At 55.0% G+C, this 19,810-nt stretch overlaps 2 protein-coding genes across 2 annotated transcripts; one reads left to right on the top strand and one right to left on the bottom strand.

The window, feature by feature from the left end:
* Window positions 1-1,330: 1,330 nt before the first annotated feature.
* On the top strand, window positions 1,331-6,566 carry GUCA1A (guanylate cyclase activator 1A). The gene is made up of 4 exons (XM_008158905.3): window positions 1,331-1,531; window positions 5,619-5,768; window positions 6,066-6,159; window positions 6,403-6,566. The coding sequence occupies exons 1-4, from the start codon at window positions 1,331-1,333 to the stop codon at window positions 6,564-6,566; spliced, it is 609 nt and encodes a 202-aa protein (XP_008157127.1).
* A 3,694-nt stretch (window positions 6,567-10,260) lies between these two features.
* Window positions 10,261-19,368, bottom strand: GUCA1B (guanylate cyclase activator 1B). The gene is made up of 4 exons (XM_008158904.3): window positions 19,162-19,368; window positions 13,238-13,387; window positions 10,971-11,091; window positions 10,261-10,388 (listed from the first exon to the last, which is right to left on the bottom strand). The coding sequence occupies exons 1-4, from the start codon at window positions 19,366-19,368 to the stop codon at window positions 10,261-10,263; spliced, it is 606 nt and encodes a 201-aa protein (XP_008157126.1).
* Between the last annotated feature and the right edge of the window lie 442 nt (window positions 19,369-19,810).

Raw genomic sequence — 19,810 nt, forward strand, 5'->3', positions numbered from 1 at the left:
AACTACTGAGCCACACTGGCTGGGCTGTGCGGTATTTAAAATTACAGTCTTTGTATCAGTCAGAAGAGGGTAGATTAGCTGAGGTAACAAACCACCCCCACAAGGCACCTCAAGTATAAAAAACACTTTTGTGCTAGTGTATCCGTGTACAACCTGGACACCATCCAAGTGCCTGCTGGGAAAGCAGAAATGTGGGTGCTGGTCCCTCTGGCTGAGGTGGGGACAGGCATGGTCCACGTGTAGAGGAGGGGGAAGTTGGGGAGGGGCAGAGCCGGACTTTCCCAGTAGCCTCCAGCTTAAGCGCACCTGGACGCTAGCTCCACAAATGAACCGCTGTTCGTCCCACTTACTCTAAGCTGCACAGGTGGGCCCTCCGGCTCGGCCCGGGAGCTTCCCAGGACCAGCAGGTAGCAGCTCACCCATGCGTATGTACCCCAGCCTCTCGCTCACGCACACACACTCCCCGGGCCACTGGGAGGTGATGGTGTCGGGTTCAGAGTCAGATGCAGGGCTGAATTCATGCCTCCCAGGATGGGAAAGGCGCAGCCTCCGGGAATATGAGAGTGTGGTCAGGACGGGACCGTGAGTGTGTACGCATGGCTGTACACGCTTGTGCAGGCTATTGTAGGAGGGTGTTCCCTCCCACGGCTGCTTCGGACTTGTCTTGGAAGCCACACTCTGCATCACCCAAGCGCCCTTACACATGAGCTATCATGAAGGGATTAAACCCCTCACTTGTGAGGGCCAAGCCCAGTGCACAGCCTGGTAACTACGCAGCAGCCCTGCCAAGGGCCCCAGCTCTGGAAGGGGAGCCGCTCTGTTTCAGTGCCTCCACTCCAGGTCCGAGGGAGGAGCCCGCTCAAAGAGGACGAGAAGGGAGTGGAGGTCACAGGATCAGAACGGCTGCTGGCTGGCACCCATCTGTCCTGGTGAGAAGGGATAAGGAGACTGCCAACTGGGTAAGAAAATCCTCTCATCTGCAGCTCAGGGCTGTAATCCTGGGCCTCGCTCCTCTCAGGTTGGTTCTATTTTCGCTCCTCTGCCCCGGGAGCAGCCCATTGGCAGCAAGGACTTAGGGGGCTTGTAACCGGTTCTCTGGCATCTGCTGGATTTGGGTGTCGTCTTGCTCAGCCCCACTACCTTCTCTTCCGCTCACCTCCTTCCGCTCACTTCCCTGAACCGGTTCATCAGCGCCTTCCTCGCTCAGACCTGGAGGACTCAGGCCTGTGAGCCAGGAGGGCCCAGTTCTCAAAAGCCAGGCCGCCCTGTGCAGGGGGCGTGGGGCACAGGGCTTGTCCACCGCAGGCGTCCGCCTCCGCAGGCCGGCACGATGGGCAACGTGATGGAGGGGAAGTCGGTGGAAGAGCTGAGCAGCACCGAGTGCCACCAGTGGTACAAGAAGTTCATGACCGAGTGCCCCTCGGGCCAGCTCACCCTCTACGAGTTCCGCCAGTTCTTTGGCCTCAAGAACCTGAGCCCGTCGACCAGCCAGTATGTGGAGCAGATGTTTGAGACCTTTGACTTCAACAAAGTGAGCAGGGGCCTGGATGTGGGTGATGGAGGGAGCCCCCATCTGCGCTGGGAGGGGGCGGGCAGGGGGAGCAGATGTGAGAACAGCAGGGACTGCCGAGGAGGGGCTTCGTTTGCACAGGCCTTTGTTCACCTGGGAGGCTGAATGCCCACGTTAGGGACACTGGTCTCACACTCATGGAGCACCTACTGAGAGCCAGGCCCTGGGGGTGCGGAAGGACGTGGACCATCCCTGCCCTGGCTCCCAGGGGAAGACAGACAGGCCCCGGGTTAGTACTCGCAGACTGAGCTGAATGGCTCCCTTTGCCTCCCACACGCACATTCGGATTTACTCCAGAACAAGTGTGAACGCTTACAAGACAGTCACTGAGCACCTACTAAGTGCTTGATGCCGCATATGGTGATCTTGCACAGAAGCTCACAAGGATGCAGAAGGAGGGGTGGGGAGTAGAGAGCAGGGTGAGGAGGTTCCAGCCCCGCTGGCCCGGGATGGGCAGGCCCACGTGTCTTGGGTCACCCGTGATGGTCTGTGGACGCTAGGCCTGGGGACAGGCGGGGTTGCCTGGCCACCGGGGAATCCAGGCCACTCCAACTCCAAAATACCCAGTGACGTCAGTTCCCCTTGCTCAAGTGGGCAAAGTGTATGTTTCCTCAAGGAATCCCTGGACGCGTTGGGTGAAGCCTTCTGGAGAAGCTAGAGGGAACACTGGCAAAGGAGTTAGGCCCCGTGAGTTTGGGCCCCTAGTTTTCATCAGCTGGGTGACCTTGAACCCATTCTCTGCCCCTCAGCCTCAGCTTAGTCACCTGTATCTGCCATGGACGTCGGAGCATTAGTTAGGATGTTTGTTAGTTTTTCCATAGCAAATCTTGCATTTATTTGGAGCAGTTCAGTCAAGATGTAGTGGTGGAAGAACCCATAGCTGGTCTTCCCAGCCTGGCTGGTCCCCACCCGCCTGGCGCTCACTGGAAAGGCGAGGTGTGAGGATGCCCTGCGGGGTGTCCACCGCACGCTGGGGAGAGGCTGCCCAGAGCTTTCCCAGCTCCGCTCACCACCCAGAGAGCCAAACACCATGGTAGGCGGGGCTTCTAGGGAAAGCTGGGGCTCAGAGGCTATTTAAAACTCGCTAATATTCGGGGTCAAGGGGCCAAAGCAGATTATGAGCTTTGAGTCCCAGCCTCAAGGGCAGCAGCATCATGAGAACTTTCCTGAAGGGGGCGCAAGGGAGCAGAGTCCTGGAGCCTGAGCATGGAGACCTGGAGGGATGGCTTCAGGACGCTGGGCCTCCCAATCTCCCAGAAGCAGCCATAATTCCTGAGCGGGCGGGGGAAACCTCAGTACCTTACACCCGACGCCCCCAAATAGCTCAGCTTCCCACGTACTAAGGAAATCCTTTGGGGTAAGACATGTCTCCAAAAGGACCCTCTAAAATCCCACCCACGTATGACACCAGGGAGGGGCGACCACCAACCTTGTATTTGTCTAACCGGAGTCATGCATACGCCATCTCTTTATTCTTGTCACGTGCAGCCACCACCTGGTCTGTCCCAAACCTGACTTCCTGGATTATGCCACGCCCCTCTCTCCCCCCCCCCCGCCCCCGCCTTAGGGCTTTGGTGCTGCCTGAAACGCTCTCCCTCCAGAATGCTGCTTGGCTCACACCTTCCCCTGCGACCAGTCTCTGCTCAAATGTCTCCTGCCCTGACCTCCTGCTTCAAACCCTATTTTACTGGGAGCAGCCCTACCCCTGCATTTCCTAGCCCCGCCCCAGAGCACGTCTTGCCTTCTAATGCAGGATACTGAACAGCATTTAGCCACTGTTCACGTCTGTCTCCCCGCTGGAATGTGAGCTCCCTGAGGGCAGGGAGTGTCATTGAAATCAGTGCCTGGAGCGCAGTGGGTACCTAATAGGGATTTGTTATAAGAGTGAATGGGTGTATGCGGACTCATGAGTTTATGGCCAGTTTTATACCTCACACTAACATTCGTTTGAAATCAGTTATTGAAGTGAAGAGCATCCTTGTGACATCCCAAGTGCCTCGTGGACACCAACGGTCTGAGTCCCATTGTCCCGAGCACAGAGCAGGCGAGCGGGTTGGCCAGGACGTTGATACAGAGGGAGCTAGAGCTGGGTGTGCAGGCAATGGCCCTGGGCCTACATCTACAGTGAACACACCACACCCATGCGGTTACCTTTTGTCAAAACGGAAATATTTGCCATCGGGCCCTTGACAGAAAGTATCTGCCGGCCCCTGAGCTGGAGGAGGGCGCTGGGCTGGGTGCGCAGGGTTGGGGGTACAGCGGAGTGAGTGGGAGTGTGACCCGGGGGACAGACATACGCTTTATTTCTAAGTTTTGCGAGGGCTTGGCTGTGCCCGCAGCCACACAGGTGCGCCCAAACCAGTGTGAAAGTCCCACCCCCGCGTCCGAGCGCCAGCGGGGACTGCGGAGGCCCGGCTTCCAGGCAAGCACGCGTCACTCCCTGGCTGTGCGGCCTAACCTCTCTCAGCCTCGGCTTTCTCTGCTGAAAACGGGGACAGAAACTCAGCTCCGGGGAGCGGTGGTGAGGTTAAATGAGCGAAACGAGTAAGACGCTCAGCACAGGAAGCACTAAGAAGGAGCGAGCTTGTTGGAGTGTCATTCTGAACCAGCCACAGCACGGTCTGGAAGCGCGCACACTGCCACTGCCGTCTCAGAGCGAGGACGCTGGGCCTCCAGGCCACCCATCTCCTACGACGCGGTTAGGGCTTTCTGAAGGAAAAGCCCATATCTCTCCATAAGTCCTTTTAGCTATTAAACAACAACAACAACAAATTGCACAAGTAATACAGCACGTTGTACAGTTTCCAACAACACAGAGAGAGAAAAACGAAAAGCAGAGGCATCCTCACCCGAGTCCCCGCAGAGGAAGCCTGTTTCCGAGCCGCTCCTGGGAGGCGGGTGGGCGAGGACCCAGGGGCCAAGGTGTGTGCGAAAGCCCTTGGACATGGGGCATCACACGGGTGTTCACTGTGATCACAGTCCTCGCTGTGGGCTCACCGTGGGTACGGCCTCACCCACGGCCAAAGGCCGGCACAGAGCCGGGTCTCAGAGGCCGTGCCGCCCGGCTCCTGCCACATCCCTAGTAACTGCGCCAGCTTCTGCTTGCACACTTCCAGTGGCAGGGAGCCCAGTACTGAGCGAGGCTGCCCCTCCGTGGGCAGCTCTGCCTGTGAAAGAGTTCTTCATGCTTCTCGGCGACTTCCTGGGCCCGAGTCCTGGCTGTGAGTGGGGGAGTGGGGGCCGGACCCCGAGTCCACGTGCTCTGACCCAGCGCCCCTGCCCTTACTGGGCACAGCCTGTCTGCGAGATCGGCTTCCCTCGCCAGCCTCACTCGGTTTGGGGCGAGGGGGGCAGAGAACGTGGTAGGACTGGCCGGGCCGGGCAGACGGTCAGCTGGTGAACACTCGGGGAACCCTAAAGAAATGTCCAAGAGCCCATGAGGGCCTCGGCTCCCTCAGGAAGCCACCCTAAGCCCCCTGCCCTGGGCCCAGCAGAGTGGGTGCTCCTGTCCTGTGATCCCATACGCCCTGTCCGGACGTGTTGTTGCCAGGGGCAACACAGGACAGCACAGTGATCTCTTTACAGTAGCGGTGATAATAACAGCCAACACTTACCGAGTGCTTACTCTATGCCAGGCGTGTTGAGTGCTGTCCATACATGTACTCATGTAACCCCACGACAATCCCACGGAGGCAGGTACCGTTATGATTATCACAGGAGAAACAAGCGAGGTCTGAGTCCTTGCCTCCACATCTACCTCCTGCCCTCTCCGAGCTGGGAAAGCTCACCCAGCCCCCACCGCCCCTGGGAATTCCTGTCTCTTCTCCGGCCCACAAGCCGCTGGAAGGGCTCGAGTCTGAGAAGCACCGGGAAGCAGCAGAGACCGCCGCAGCCCAAGTGCCACCCACAGCCCAGCCGGGGTAGCTTGTCAGTGGACCGAAGCCTCTGGGGCAGGGCGGGCGGGCTCTGGGCGGCCAGGACAGAGGGGGTGGGCACCCAGCGGGAGGGGGTGGGTGGGAGAGGGCTCAAGGCGGCCTCCCTCGCCCAGGACGGCTACATCGACTTCATGGAGTACGTGGCGGCGCTCAGCCTGGTCCTCAAGGGGAAGGTGGAACAGAAGCTGCGCTGGTACTTCAAGCTCTACGACGTGGATGGCAACGGATGCATCGACCGGGACGAGCTGCTCACCATCATCCGGGTAACTCCAGGTGCAGAGGGCCGGCCTGGGGCGGGGTGGCGGCTGGAGGACCGAGCTTAGAGTGGGTTTGGGTCTTCAGTGGGTAGGCCTGTGATCTCTGCAGGGGACAGGATGGAACGGGGGTCCCGGTGGCAGCTCTGACCCTCCCGTTCCTTCCCCCCTCTGGGCCTCAGTTTCCTCCTGTGTCCCAAGAGACTGAATATGCTCTTAAGTCCCAGCTCTGCCTCCACTCCCCACGGCAGCCCCACCACCACGGAGGCAGAGTTAGGATGGGCCTCTCACTTCTTCCTCCCCCAGGCCATCCGAGCCATTAACCCCTGCAGCGACTCGACCATGAGTGCGGAGGAGTTCACCGACACAGTCTTCTCCAGGATCGATGTCAACGGGGATGGTGAGGAGGCCGGGGCCGGGGTCGCCCGGGGAGGGGTCACCAGGGTGTAGGGCCCCAGCACAGACCGGATGTTAGGGATTCCTGGACCTGACCTTGGTCTCTGGCTCCTTTGCCTGCCCCCCTCACAGCTACTTCCCCAGCAGTGGCCTTGTGCCCCTCCAAAGACTCCAGCTCTGGGCCCTGGTGCAGTGCTGCCCAGGAGCCATACCCCCTGCTCCCCGTGACCCCCTTTCTCTCCGCCAGGGGAGCTGTCCCTGGAGGAGTTCATGGAGGGCGTCCAGAAGGACCAGATGCTCCTGGACACGCTGACGCGAAGCCTGGACCTCACCAGCATTGTGCGCAGGCTCCAGAACGGGGAGCAAGACCAGGAGGGGGCTGGGGGCGGGGCGGCGGAGGCCGCAGGCTGAACCCGCCCCCCATGCTTCTGTGTTGGGCGGGAGGGTGTGGTGGTGCTGGTGTCGCCATTGTTGCTTTTATACTAGATAGTCCTCAGAACGAACTCACGGCTCAGCTCGCCTCGCTGGGCTGCACGGTGGTAGCACAGAGCCAGGGTGGGGTCCAGAGGTGGGGACGGCAAAGGACAGTTTCTGAACCTGTGTGACTCAGCTGGTGGTGACTGCTTCCTGCTGGGGGCACTCAGCAGCCCTCTGCCCGTCGGCACCTCCCCAGCTTCCCCCCTGAGCTTCTCCAGGCCCACTCTCTAGACATGGAAGCGCCGGGGCTGATCTGATGGAACCCTCCAGGGCCTGTGGCCGCAGCCTCCATCCCGTTGCTGCAAGGAGCCCCAGGACCACCGAGCTGATGTGTGTGCTTTGCATGGATTCGCCCTTCCCATTCAACAAGCATTTATTGAACACCTACTGTGTGCTAAGGCTAGATGTTAGATGTGCAGAGAAGAGGAGCCTTCTTATCTTCAAGGAACTCACAGGCTAAGCTCGTTATAATAAAACTAGTGGCCTGGTGCACAAAATTCGTGCACATTAAAAGGCGATTAATTAGAGGAAATATTTTAATATTGCTATTTGCCCTTTCTTTATAATAGAAGTGTCAGAGATGAAAGAAAATTAGTAAAATATATATGAAAATCTTCCTCCTGTCAGAGTCTGGGGCACGCAGGGAGACCTAGAGTCAAGTCCCCACCCACCACCCACACACACTTTGAAAACGCAGGAGACCCAGACCAGGCCAGTCCCACCCCCATTGGGTGAGACCCAGACCTGGCTGGCCCCACCCCCATCAAGCCCCTCTGGGTGGGGGGTGCAGCCTCAGGTCCTCCAGCCTGGTGCTGGGTGGGGGGGCGTGGCCTAAGGTCCCCTGTCAAACCCAGCTGGGCGGGGGGTCGCAGCCTGAGGTCTCTGGGCCTGGCGCGTGGGGGGGGGGGGGGGCACTGCCTGAGGTCTCCCATCAAGTCCTGCTGGGCGAGGGGCACGGCCTGAGGTCCCCAGTCAAGCCCTTCCAGGCGGGGGGTGCAGCCCGAGGTCCCCTGGCCTGGCGCTGGGGTGAGGGGCATGGCCTGAGGCCTCCTGGCCTGGCGCCGGGGCAGGGGGTGTGGCCTGAGGTCCTTCGCCCCAGCCAGGTGCCATGCAGCCTCAGGTTCCTGATGTTCAGTCATGATGTTACAGCGTCCTGGCTAATTTGCATATTCCTCTATTATAAAATAGATGTGCTAAGGGAAGCTATGAATGGTCTCCTACAGGGGCACAGGGAACTGTGAGTGAGTCGAACTCAGAGACAGCCTCACAGAGGTGGCCCTTGACTTTGAACATGAAAGAGGAGTTGGGGTTGCATGTGGAGAAGGTGATGTGGGGGGGAGGTTGGAGGGTGCATTCTGTGTGATGTGTTTGTGTCGCATGTGGGGGCTGTGTGACATGGGGAGGAGTTTTCTTAGGTGTAAGTTGAGGGTGTCTCTTAGGATTTACATTTTACCAAATTTGAAACAATAAGGGGTCCTCATATCCATTTTTAGGGAGCACCTCCAAGAGCCCCAGTTGAGGGGGGTGGGGGGGGGAACACTTCCTTCAAGAGGTTACAGTGCTACCAAGGAGATGAGGACGGAGTGTTTGGATGAGAGTGCAGATCTGAATCATGACTAAGTGACCAGCCACACGTGCGCGCATTCACACCCTGTGGGAAGGTATGCTTGAGTCGGATGTTGACCAAAAAGTGAAGGAGGGTGAGGTGGTATTATAGAAAGTCCTCGATTATCTAGAAAAAACCCATATTTATTCAGAAGTGACCGTGCAAACCTCCTGCTTCCTTGCTGGCTACCTGGTGGCATGTGGTGCCTGCTGCCTCGTCCCCACAGCTGTGACTCACTAAAGCGGCCGGGCCATCCAATCTCTCTAGCTGCAGTGACACCTGGCATCAGTCAGGAAGTGGGGCAATCTGTTCCGGGTGGGGCATTCTTTGCACACCCCAACTTTAGGAAAACCTGTCCAAGGACCTGGGGAGACAGGCTGAAGCAGTTGTGCCCATTTCTCAAGATGCTCGCTCTTCTGGGCTTTGAGTGTTCACTTCGCTGGGTGTGTGTGGGGGGTGCATGGAGTTAATAAAAACACAGAGGGAGGGAGAAAAGGGGGAGAGGGGAGTGAAGCCCCTGGCTGCAGAGAGCCCCCCTGGGGGCTGAGAGGGCGCATTTTGCTCACATCCGTCTTGTCCATCACTTGGACGCCAGCCAGGGCCTGAGCACGGACATGGAGGGAGGTGAAGGTCAATGCCGGGCAGCCTGCAAACACAGGGAGCTGGCACTTCTGCTCTCTGGCGGCTGCCTGCTGGGAAATCCTGAAGGTCAGAGCTGGGAGGGTATCTAGACCATCGAATAAGGACGTTTCCCCATCGTCACCCACACCCCACCTTCATGATTTGGGACATATCTGTGTCCCACCTGGATTATTACTTTTTCTTTAATCAACCATTTTTCACCTAAAATTTATTTCTATAGGAGCCTTTATATGAACATCAGACCTATGAAACCACAGGTTCAGCAGGTTGGTTTTATTTCTCGTACATCAACATAAAAGCATACCTCTTCAGGGTAAAGCAAGTGTTTTCCCAGGTCCCACTTAAATGGGTAACGCTGGGTGACACTGACCAGGGCCTCGTGCTCTCAGGGGTACCTCTGGCTCCAGCGGTGGGAGGAGTCTGAGTCGCTCAGACCCCCATCAACCAGAACGGCTCCCTTTTAATCTAGTTTCTACATTGGGGTTGTGCACAGAATTTGTGTAACAAAAATAATTCAAATTCCAAAAAAATAATCATCTGAACACTGCTGGTCTGGTCCAGGCCTGCTCACTGTGCAGACCAGGTGACTGAGGTCCGGAGGAGAAGTGGCCGTCGGGGTCACATAGCAGGTCTGACCTAGAACCCAGGTCATCAGGCCCCCAGTTCTCCCCAGAGGCAGGGCAGGCGTCTCCATTCGCTAAGGAGACATGCTGGGCTTGTGGCTGGGAATCGTGGGAGGGCCATGCTGGGGAGGGCGTTGGAGAGGCGAGTGTGGGGACCAGGGGTAGGGAGGGGAGCAGAAGGGTGGGGTGCAGCGGGGGCTGGGAGAGCCGCACAGCTGACCCTCCAAGGGCGGGAGAGTCCAGCCTGCCTGCCACAGTGTCCCTGCTGACACCCGTGGGGACAACTGGGACGGAGGTGAGCACCCTCTGTGAACATTCCTCAGGATCCGGGGGATGTAACTACCCGCCCCCACCCAAACACACACCAGATGAGTCTTTTCTTCAGACTCAACGCCTCCCAGGCCCCGCCTCCTACCAGTCTGCCTCCCACTGCATGGGCGTTCTCACCTTCCAGGCCCCGCCTCCTACCAGTCTGCCTCCCACTGTATGGGAGTTCTCACCTCCCAGGCCCCGCCTCCTACCAGTCTGCCTCCCACTGCATGGGCGTTCTCATTGTGAGCTTGGCCTGTGGGTCCCACCCCTCAGGGTGCCCTGCTTCCAGCTAAGAATCATGTAGGAATTTGTGGGAGCCCCACCATTGCCCAGCCCAGAAGCAGTTGAAGGGGGTAAGCTGAGTGGGCATGAGGGGGCTGAGTCAAGCCCCCACCCCCTGCTCCAGACACCTGCTGAGCCTGGAGCCTGGGAGGGGCCTGTGCACTCAGAACATGGCGCTTCTCCGCCTCTGCTGGGAGATCCAGCCGCCCGGGTTCACGTCCATCTGCAGCATCTTCATCACCCACTGGTCCCGGCGGGCGCCTTCGATGAACTCATTCAGAGACAGCTGGCCTGGAGAGGGGCGGGGGAGATGGGCATGCGGAAGAAGGGGAGAAATGGGCAGTGGGGAGGGGAGAGAGGAGAGGAGAGGCCTTCTGGGGGGTGGGGGTGGGGGTGGGGGTGGCTGCAGCTCCCACACAGAGGAGCCTGCAGAGCCCGGGATTCTCCAGGTCCTCCCGGAGCCTTCAGGCTTCCTAAAGGGACTTCTTTGCAAGTGAGCTGAAGTGTTGCTGTTGCCCCTGGTGCCCTGGGAATGCTCTGGAGGGCTCCTCTGGGTGTGGGAGAGCCTTGGGCTTTAATCACCCCACTTAGTCCTCTCAGCCATTACCACCCCGTTTCCAGACCAGGCTGAGGTCAGTACCATCCGTCTGCCCGTCTCCAAAGGCCCGGCCTCCACCAGCCACTCGGTAGGAGTTTTAATGGCTCTCCCAAACGTCAGGAGCTAGAGACACCCTTTGCTATTTCGTGGTGTCCTCTGCACACCCAGCTCGCAGATGAGGACACCAGCTGTTGAGAGGTGGAGGGGGCTGCCCCAGGTCACATGGCCAGGAAGTGGGGGTGCTACGGGGGGGCCACCACCTCTGCCCCTCTTACCGTCTCCGTTCGTATCCACCAGGAGGAAGATCCTGTCCACGACCTCCTCCGGCGTGAGCAGCTGGCCTTGCTGCCCGGCCTCCCCCTCCACCCTGCAGGCTTTCTTCAGCTTGTAAATCGCCTGTGGAGGAACCCAGAGGCATCGAGGGGGCCCTACAAACTCCGCCCCTCCCCCAACCCAAGGGCCAGCACCCTTTCCCCAGCGCTGCTCCCCAGCTGTGCGCCGAGGGCCACAGGACCCAGGTCCAAACCAACACTGATGTGCCCACTGGCCTCCTCGCACCTGGGGATCCTGACCTCACATGCCGCCCCACCCCGATGCCACCTGTGGTTCCATTGTGAGCCCCAAAGACCTCTAATGAGCCCTGGCGGGTGTGGCTCAACTGGCAGGGCAGGCGCGTGCCCAGGTTGTGGGTTAGATCCATGTTTCACTTTCACATCAACGTTTCTCTCTCTCTTGTCTCTCTCTCTCTCTGTTCCTCTCTCTCTAAAATCAATAAAAGCATGAGGATTAAAAAAAAAAAAGCCAAACACCCAAAAATCTCCAAAAGCACAAAACACAAGTCTTAAAAAAACACAAAAACCCTCTAATGAGGGATGTGGATGGCACTCTGATGATTTCAACACTACTTTACGGAGGAAAATGAAGATTCAGAGAGGAAAAGAGAATCCTATATAATAAAAGGGTAATATGCAAATAGACCGAACAGCGGAAGGACAGGTCACTATGATGCACACTGACCACCAGGGGGCAGATGCTCAACACAGGAGCTGACCAGGGGGAGCACCACTCAGCCACAAGCCGGGCTGACAGCTGGCGAGAGCAGTGGTGGTGGTGGGAGCCTCTCCCGCCTCCACGGCAACACTAAGGATGTCTGACTGCGGCTTAGGCCTGATCCCGGTGGGGAGTGAGCCTAAGCAGTCAGTTGGACATCCCCTGAGGGCTCCCGGACTGCTAAAGGGTGCAGGCTGGGCTGAGGGACCCCCCCCCACTCCAGTGCACAAATGTTGTGCACCGGGCCTCTAGTTTAGTATATTTATGGATGTGTGTGTCTATGTGTGTGAACTGGGATGATGGGAGACACAGGTGTTCGGACTGGAGGGGAAGAACAGGTTTCTCCCAGCAAGGCAATGTTTGTGAAGTGAAATGGAGGAGACAGACAACCAATAGGGCCACCCTTAGTTCTCAGATTGGGTGCCCTCTGAGGACAGAGGTGTCTGGCTGATCCCCAGGGCCCACTGCCCAGCACAGGACTGACTGGGAGCCTCAGGGGTTACAGCCAGTTCTAGCACTCCCTGGCAGGTAAACTTGGACAAGCACAGAACCTCTGTGAGGGGATTTCTTTTATTTTTTCTTGTTTTTAAAATGTTTTTTTTATTGATTTTTAGAGAGAGAAGGGAGAGGGTTAGAGAGATAGAAACAATGATGAGAGAGTAATATCATCCATTGGCTGCCTCCTGCACATCCCCCACTGGGGATCGAGCCCGCAATCTGGGCATGTGCCCTGACCAGGAATCGAACCAGCAACCTCTTGGTTCCTGGGTTGATGCGCAGCCACTGAGCCACACCAGCCAGACTGTGAGGGGGGTTCCTTACCTGTAAAATGGACTGACGGTGCCCACCAAGCAGCTCTGGGCAGGGACAGCTGGCCCCGGTCACGTGTCAGAGTCTGCCCTCCAGTAGGTACTGGCTTCCTTGCTCATTCTCGTTAGTGGTCTTGTCAAGAACCAACTTTCTTTTGTGCATTTTATTCTATTTCATTACTTTCTGCTCTTTACTGTATCATTTCCTTTCTCCCACTTTCTTTGGGTTTAATTCACTCTTTTTTCTAATTTCTTGAGATGACTTCTTGAATCATTGACTTTCAGCCTCTCGTTTTCTAATCTATACACTTAAAGGCGATACATGTGTGTGCAAGCCCAGCTTTAGCTGCATTCCACAGGTTTTGTTGTTATTTTTGCATCATTATTTAGTTCACAATAGTGTGTGTGTGAATGTGTGTGAGTGTGAATGTGTGTGAATGTGTATGTGCACGTGATTTTTGTGTCTGATTCATGGAGTATTTAGAAGTGCATTGCCTAATTTCCAAGCACATGGGGATTTTTAGTATCTCTTTGTAACTGATTTCCTGCTGAATTCCACTGTGGTCAGGAAGCACGCTGGAAGGATTTCGATGCGCAGCCCCAGGGAACCCCGCTCAGCGGCCAGCCCTCCAGCCCAGCGGTGCTCCCGCGCCCGGGTGCCTGGCCCCTGGGCAGACACTGACCTCTACAATGTCGAGCAGCTCCGGGCGGTCGATGCAGCCGTTGCGGTCCTTGTCATAGATCTTGAAGGTCCACTTCAGCTTGTGCTCCAGGGTGCCCCTCAGCACCAGGTTCAGGGCTGCCACGTACTCCAGGAAGTCGATGGTGTTGTCCTGCGTTGGGAGTGGGAGCTGTGAGCCCTCCTGGTCCACTGCCCACCTCCAGGGCACAGGGGGGCACCCGCTCTGGGCCATCCACTCCCACAAGCCCAGGGCTTTGCCTCGTCCTTGCGATGCGTTTGGCCTCTGCACCTTGGCTCATGCCGTCCTCCACACTGGCACCCGTCCTCTCCATGATCACCCAGCTCTACCTGTCCGTCAAGGCTCAGCTCCGCCGTCCCCTCCTCCAGGAAGCCTTCCTGCTCAGACCGCGTCAGCCAGTGATCTCTCCCTCCTCACACTCACAGCACCTGCCACCTACTCTGTGCAGTTCGGGGCTGACTCCGGCAATGGCACCCAACTGCTTCATAAGTGAGCCTCGCTCCCTAGCTAACGTGTGCTCTGGAAAAAAGGGAGGGGTTACTTTGCTTTTGTTTCTCTTCCATGCCTAGCACATTGCCATTTCTGCAGAGTCAGGGTCTCATAAATATTTACAAATGCCCTAGCCGGTTTGGCTCAGTGGATAGAGCGTCGGCCTGCGGACTAAAGGGTCCCAGGCTCGATTCTGGCCAAGGGCACAAGGCCCGGTTGTGGGCTCAGACCCCAGTAGGAGGCATGCAGGAGGCAGCCATCGATGATTCTCTCTCATCATTGATGTTTCCATCTCTCTCCCCTTCTCCCTTCCTCTCTGAAATCAATACAAAAATATATTTAAAAATATATATTTTATGAAAAAAATATATATTTATGAATCAATGACTAAACGATCAACTTAATCTGAATTTGAGACCACAGTAGTTTTGAAAGATTAGAAAGCTGTGCTCACATTGAAAATTTCTTTTGCACTTTCATTCGCTCGGTGCCCGAGGGAAAGGGGACAGGCTGTGCAGCCCTGCTCACCTGGGCCCACGTGGACTTGACACTGAAGGACAGGCCTGCACCCCACCCCCACCCAGGAAGTGGGGAGACGGAGCTCAGGTGCTAAGGGGCCAGAGGAAGGAGGAGGGCACAGGCCACTTAGGAGGTGACTCTGAGCAGGAAACCGAACTTTCCTCCAGCAGAAATGTGACGGCAACGATTACTCCAACAGCAGTGAGCAAGAGGCTGGGGGACCTGCTGTGACTCGGAGGAGTGTGAGGGGAGAGGTGCTGGTGGAGGCTGCAGTGGGCCAGTGGGCCCGGGTCTCAGGCTGAGCTTCCCGGGGCGTATTTCAGGGCGGGGACCTCACTCTCCAAATCAAACACCTGAGGCATCAGCTCCCCAGGAGTGTCTCGTTCCCATGACCGTGTAATCAGAAATGGTGCTGCCGGCCCCGAGCACCTCTCTGGGGCTCACTGGGTCAGGCCACCCGGAGTCCCAGCCCCAGACGGGGTGCCTGGGTGAGCAAGATGTGAGCAACAGGAGAACACGGCCGAAAATGGGGGAAATAGCAAAAAAGCCTCTGGATAAACCAAGAAGAAAATAAAAGGAGCATATCTCAACACCTGAAGTGTTTTATTCTGTATCTTTTATATAGTTCCTTCTGGTCACCCTGCTCCCCGCCCACACACACACTGTGTATTTATGTAATTGAGATCAGACTGTAGCTATAGTTTCAGTTCCTGAATTTTTATTTTAAAATGTCCCATATCTTCAAAATTATTTAAAATCATACCTTTCATTTTCTGAGGTGTCCTGGACACTCCCTCTTTCCGAACGTGGGTGCAATGTTTACACCACACGATGGACATCTTTGTGCACACGTATTTCTCTAGCGTCTCTGGTGGCTTCTTTGGGCTAGATTCTTAGCAGTGGCTGTTTGTCCCCACCCCCACTCGTCTTTAGTGTACTGTTTTTGTAGGTCTATAGTTCTTTGTTTTTTGGGTTTTTAATTTCCTTAAAAAATTTTAAAATACGTATTTTTAAAAATTGATTTCAGAGAGAGAAAGGGAGAGGGAGATAGAAATATCAATGATGAGAGAGAATCACTGATTGGCTGCCTACTACTGGGGATCAAGCCTGAAACCCAAGCATGTGTCCTGACCAGGAATCGAACTGTGACCTCCTGGTTCGTGGGTGGACGCTCAACCACTTGAGCCACACCAGCCAGGCTGTAGGTGTATAGTTTTATGAAATTTTTATCACATACGTAGATGTGAGTAACTCTCAACACAAACTCACTTCTTACCTGTTAATAGTCACATTCTTCTCCCAATCGTGACGTCTGGCAAACACTGATCTGTTTGCTCCCCATCACTATAATAGTTTCACTTTGGGAATGGAATTAGAATCGTATAGTATGTAATCCTTCAAGACTGGCTTTTAAATATATATATATTTATAATATATATATATATATAGTATTGATTTCAGAGAGGAAGAGAGAAGGAGAGATAGATATATCAATGATGAGAGAGAAACATTGATCGGCTGCCTACTACACGCCCCACACTGGGCATCAAGCCCACAACCCAGGCATGTGCCCTGAATGGAATCAAACCGTGACCTCCTGGTTCATAGGTCGATGCTCAACTACTGACCCGCACCAGCTGGGCTGAAGGCAACTTTTTTTTTCTTATAATTCCAGTTATTTTAATCTTATTTATTATTTTTTTAATCCTCACCCGAGGATATTTTTCCATTGATTTTTAGGGAGAGTGGAAGAGAGAGGGAAGGACAGAGAGAAACATCAATGTGAGAGAAACACATTGACTGGTTGCCTCCTGCATGAGCCCCAACCAGGGCCCAGGCAGGGAAAAGCCTGCAACCAAGGTACGTGCCCTTGCCTGGAATCGAACCTGGGACCCTTTAGTCTGCAGGCCGACACTTTATCCACTGACCCAAACTGGCTAGGGCTGAGGGCAACTTTTTATTGCTGAGTAGTATCCATTGCATGTGGGCCCAAAAGAAATGTCTGCCCCTCCCTTAACTACCTAGAACCGTGGCCAGCAAACTGCGGCTCGAGAGCCACATGCGGCTCTTTGGCCCCTTGAGTGTGGCTCTTCCACAAAATACCACGGCCTGGGCAAGTCTATTTTGAAGAAGTGATGTTAGAAGAAGTTTAAGTTTAAAAATTTGGCTCTCAAAAGAAATTTTAATCATTGTACTGTTGATATTTGGCTCTGTTGACTAATGAGTTTGCCAACCACTGACCTAGAAGAACTGGAATTTGGGGCCTTGTCCATAATTGATTACCAGTGATAACCTCTTCTGAGCTGTCTATACCGCAGGACAAATGGCCATTTCCTGAACATCTGCTCTTCTTATCCTGCAATGACCCTGTGAAGCCCCCAAGGCACCTGAGCTCACCCCTAGCTCAGGATGTCTTGTTCCCGCATTCCCTTCTGTCTCTGAACCTCCCGTGCCTGTGGGGTCTCGGGCTCCCTGTATGTGGGGTTCCCGGAGGAGGAATTAAATTTGCTTATTTTCTCTTGCTGATCTGTCTCCTGTCTATTTGACAATTAGACTGGCCACTTGACGGTGGAGGGCCTTCCTCCCCCAACCCCTTGCCCCACAAGAGGCATGTTCTAGAGGAGCCCCTTCCAGACAAGTGGTCTCCCTGCGAGGCTACCAGGAACCCCAGGGCCCTTTCTGGGAAGCTTCCGGCTGGGACTAATCTCATCCCTGTGCACCGCCCTCCGCTCGTCAGCCTTAATTACCCCAGAAGCCCAGGATGATGGAAACGCCTGTCTACTCAAGAGGCAGGAGCAGAATGACAGGCGTGTGATCTGCTCTGGGATTATCTGCCCCGTTTCTCCCTGAATTGGCTGCACTGGTGACCAGCCCTGACCCCAGTGCTTGTTACATAAGGATCCAAGTGACATTTGAGCTTCAACCCTTTTCTTCCATTCCAGTGCGTCATCCCTGCGGTCTCCACCACACCCGCTCCTGTCACCCCAGGTTTTTGTTGTTTTTTTAAAAAAATATATTTTATTGATTTTTTACAGAGAGGAAGAGAGAGGGATAGAGAGTTAGAAACATCGATGAGAGAGAAGCATCAATCAGCTGCCTCATGCAGGCCCCCTACTGGGGATGTGCCCGCAACCAAGGTACATGCCCTTGACTGGAATTGAACCTGGGACCCTTCAGTCCGCAGGCCGAAGCTCTATCCACTGAGCCAAACCGGTTAGGGCTGTCACCCCATGTTTTAACGTGTGAGCTAGATCTACGAGCTCTTTTGATTTTATTTGCCCCAGAAATCTCAGACCAACTGCCCGGAAATGAGACTCACTGATATAAAGATGGCGCCAAGCTGGGAAGTGGAGTTGGGTGTGGGCAGAGGAAAGAAAGAAGGCTCAGTCCCTGACGGAGGAACTTACTAGGAGCACACCTCCTAGGAAAGCTCTTCCTGGCGGTGGAATGTCAATCGAGAAGGGCTGGTGGAGTTAGAAAACCAACAATGGAAGCCCAACCAGTTGGTGAAAATTTGATGAGCTTCAGGGTATTTGCTTTGTCTTAAGCACCCCCTGTAAGATGCTTACTGATTACACAGGGAGAACAGGAGCCTGGAGTGGAGCAACCCAGCAGGCGCCACATAACTAGGTGACGAAGTCAGCAACCCCAGTGAAGGGACAGACCGACGCCACCTGCCCCTGACATCGTGCACTGAGGACAAATGCCACTTCTGCGGCACTTCTGCTACAAGTGCACAACCTGGATCTGAAAGGTCAGGGTCAAATAAGACGAAGAAAAGCAGAAATTAAAGGTTCCAGTTAAAGGTAAGGAGACAGGAGAAGTAAATGCAATGAGCGATCACCCCCCGCCACCGAAGAAAAAAAGCATCGAAGGGCATTATCAGCACAAATTGACCAAATTTGAATAGAGATTGTTATTTAGATAATAGAATTATATCAGTGCTAAATTTCCTGATTTTAATAACTGAATTAGGTTATTTAAAAGAATGACCTCATTTTTTACAAGAAACACAGAAATACTTAGGGATAAAAGGTGTAAAGTCTCCATCTTTCTCTTAAATTCGAAATCCTATCAAAATAAAAGTTATGAAGAAATTGATGAATGTATATGCTACTTTGTAAGACAAGATGGGGTATAAGAGGCCCGGCTATATTATGCCCAGGGCTAAATAATCTCTTTTGGCTCCTGAATTGTTATATTGAATTTTTAGTTGAATAAGAGGAACAGTGATACATTTAGGATAGTAAGTTTTGTGACACAGGACCTGCTTTTTAAAAAATAATTTTCTCTCTTTATAAAACACAAACTGCCTCCCAGGCAGGCACACTTGTCTGGGAGTCTGGACCCCTGAGTAGATGATCTTGGGCAGGTGAATTCACTGCCTTTTGCCCTGTTTTCTCAGCATTTAATCTGAAGTAACAAACCCCGCTCTCGCCCTCACCGGCTTGCCGCTGACTCAGAAGCTGAGAGGAGGAGCTCTGGGTCTCTGTCAACGTGGCTCGTCCCATTTGGGCAGCTCTTTTGCTCCGTATCTTTAGTGACTGGTGGGGGTGGAAGCCAGGTCCTCAGGCTGCAAAGCCCTGGCTATAAACATAGAGAGGACTGGACAGTGGGCCCCTGCCCAGCCCACCTTCAGCCCCAGGAGTGGAGAGAGGGACAGTCAGATAAAGTGGAGATGGAGAGGAGGGAAGAGAAGATGGGAAGGCACAGAATGATCAGAGAGGGAGGAGGAGAGTTTTGGAGAAAGAGTGAGGCAGGAAAGGTGAGGGGAGTGGAGAGAGAGGAAGAGCAGAAGGACTGGGAACTGGGAGCCCCTGCGAGGCCGTTCCTTGAGCTCAAGGATGAGAAATGGGCCAAGTGGACTGGCCACCAGTGCCCCCCTCAGGGTGCCTTACCCCGTTCTTGTCGAAGGCTCGAAACATGCCCTCTACATACTGGGTGGCCTCCTCATTGCCGGTGACCTTGAAGAAGCGCTTAAACTCGTGCATGAAGAGCGTGCCGCTGGGGCACTCCACCACGAACTTCTTGTACCACTCCTGGAGCTCCGCCACGTCCATCTCGCCGGCCGCCTCCGCCTCCTCCCAGCTGAACTGCTGCCCCATCCTGGCCCCTGGATCGGCAGGGAGCAAGGGCCTGTCTCCTCCCGGCTGCTGCTGGTTGATGCTTAGGTAGGGTCCTCTCCCTCCCTTTCCTGAGCTTAGCCAGCCTCTTCACCATCTCCCGGGCAACTGAACATGATGGGCAGTGGAGGGCAGGCGACAAGGTGGACAGAACCAGGCCAGCTAAGCGTCCTAAGGTCATTAGAAGATTCCCTCGGAAGGTCTGACCTCCAGCCTGCTAAGCTCCCCCAGCCTCACCCCTCCTCTTCATATTGTCAACCGCTCAGCTAAGCCACCCAGAAGATTCTGAAGAGGGAGAAGGGGAGGAAACTGAGGGGAGGGTGGAGTGAAGACCAGTTGGGAAGACAGGCTGAGACCCTCCCGTGGCCCACACACTCCTTGTCCCTTTAGCTGGGCACCGTACTGCTCCAGAGAGGCCCATCTT

This window comes from Eptesicus fuscus, chromosome 10 (assembly GCF_027574615.1).
Source record: "Eptesicus fuscus isolate TK198812 chromosome 10, DD_ASM_mEF_20220401, whole genome shotgun sequence".
Classification (NCBI taxonomy): domain Eukaryota; kingdom Metazoa; phylum Chordata; class Mammalia; order Chiroptera; family Vespertilionidae; genus Eptesicus; species Eptesicus fuscus.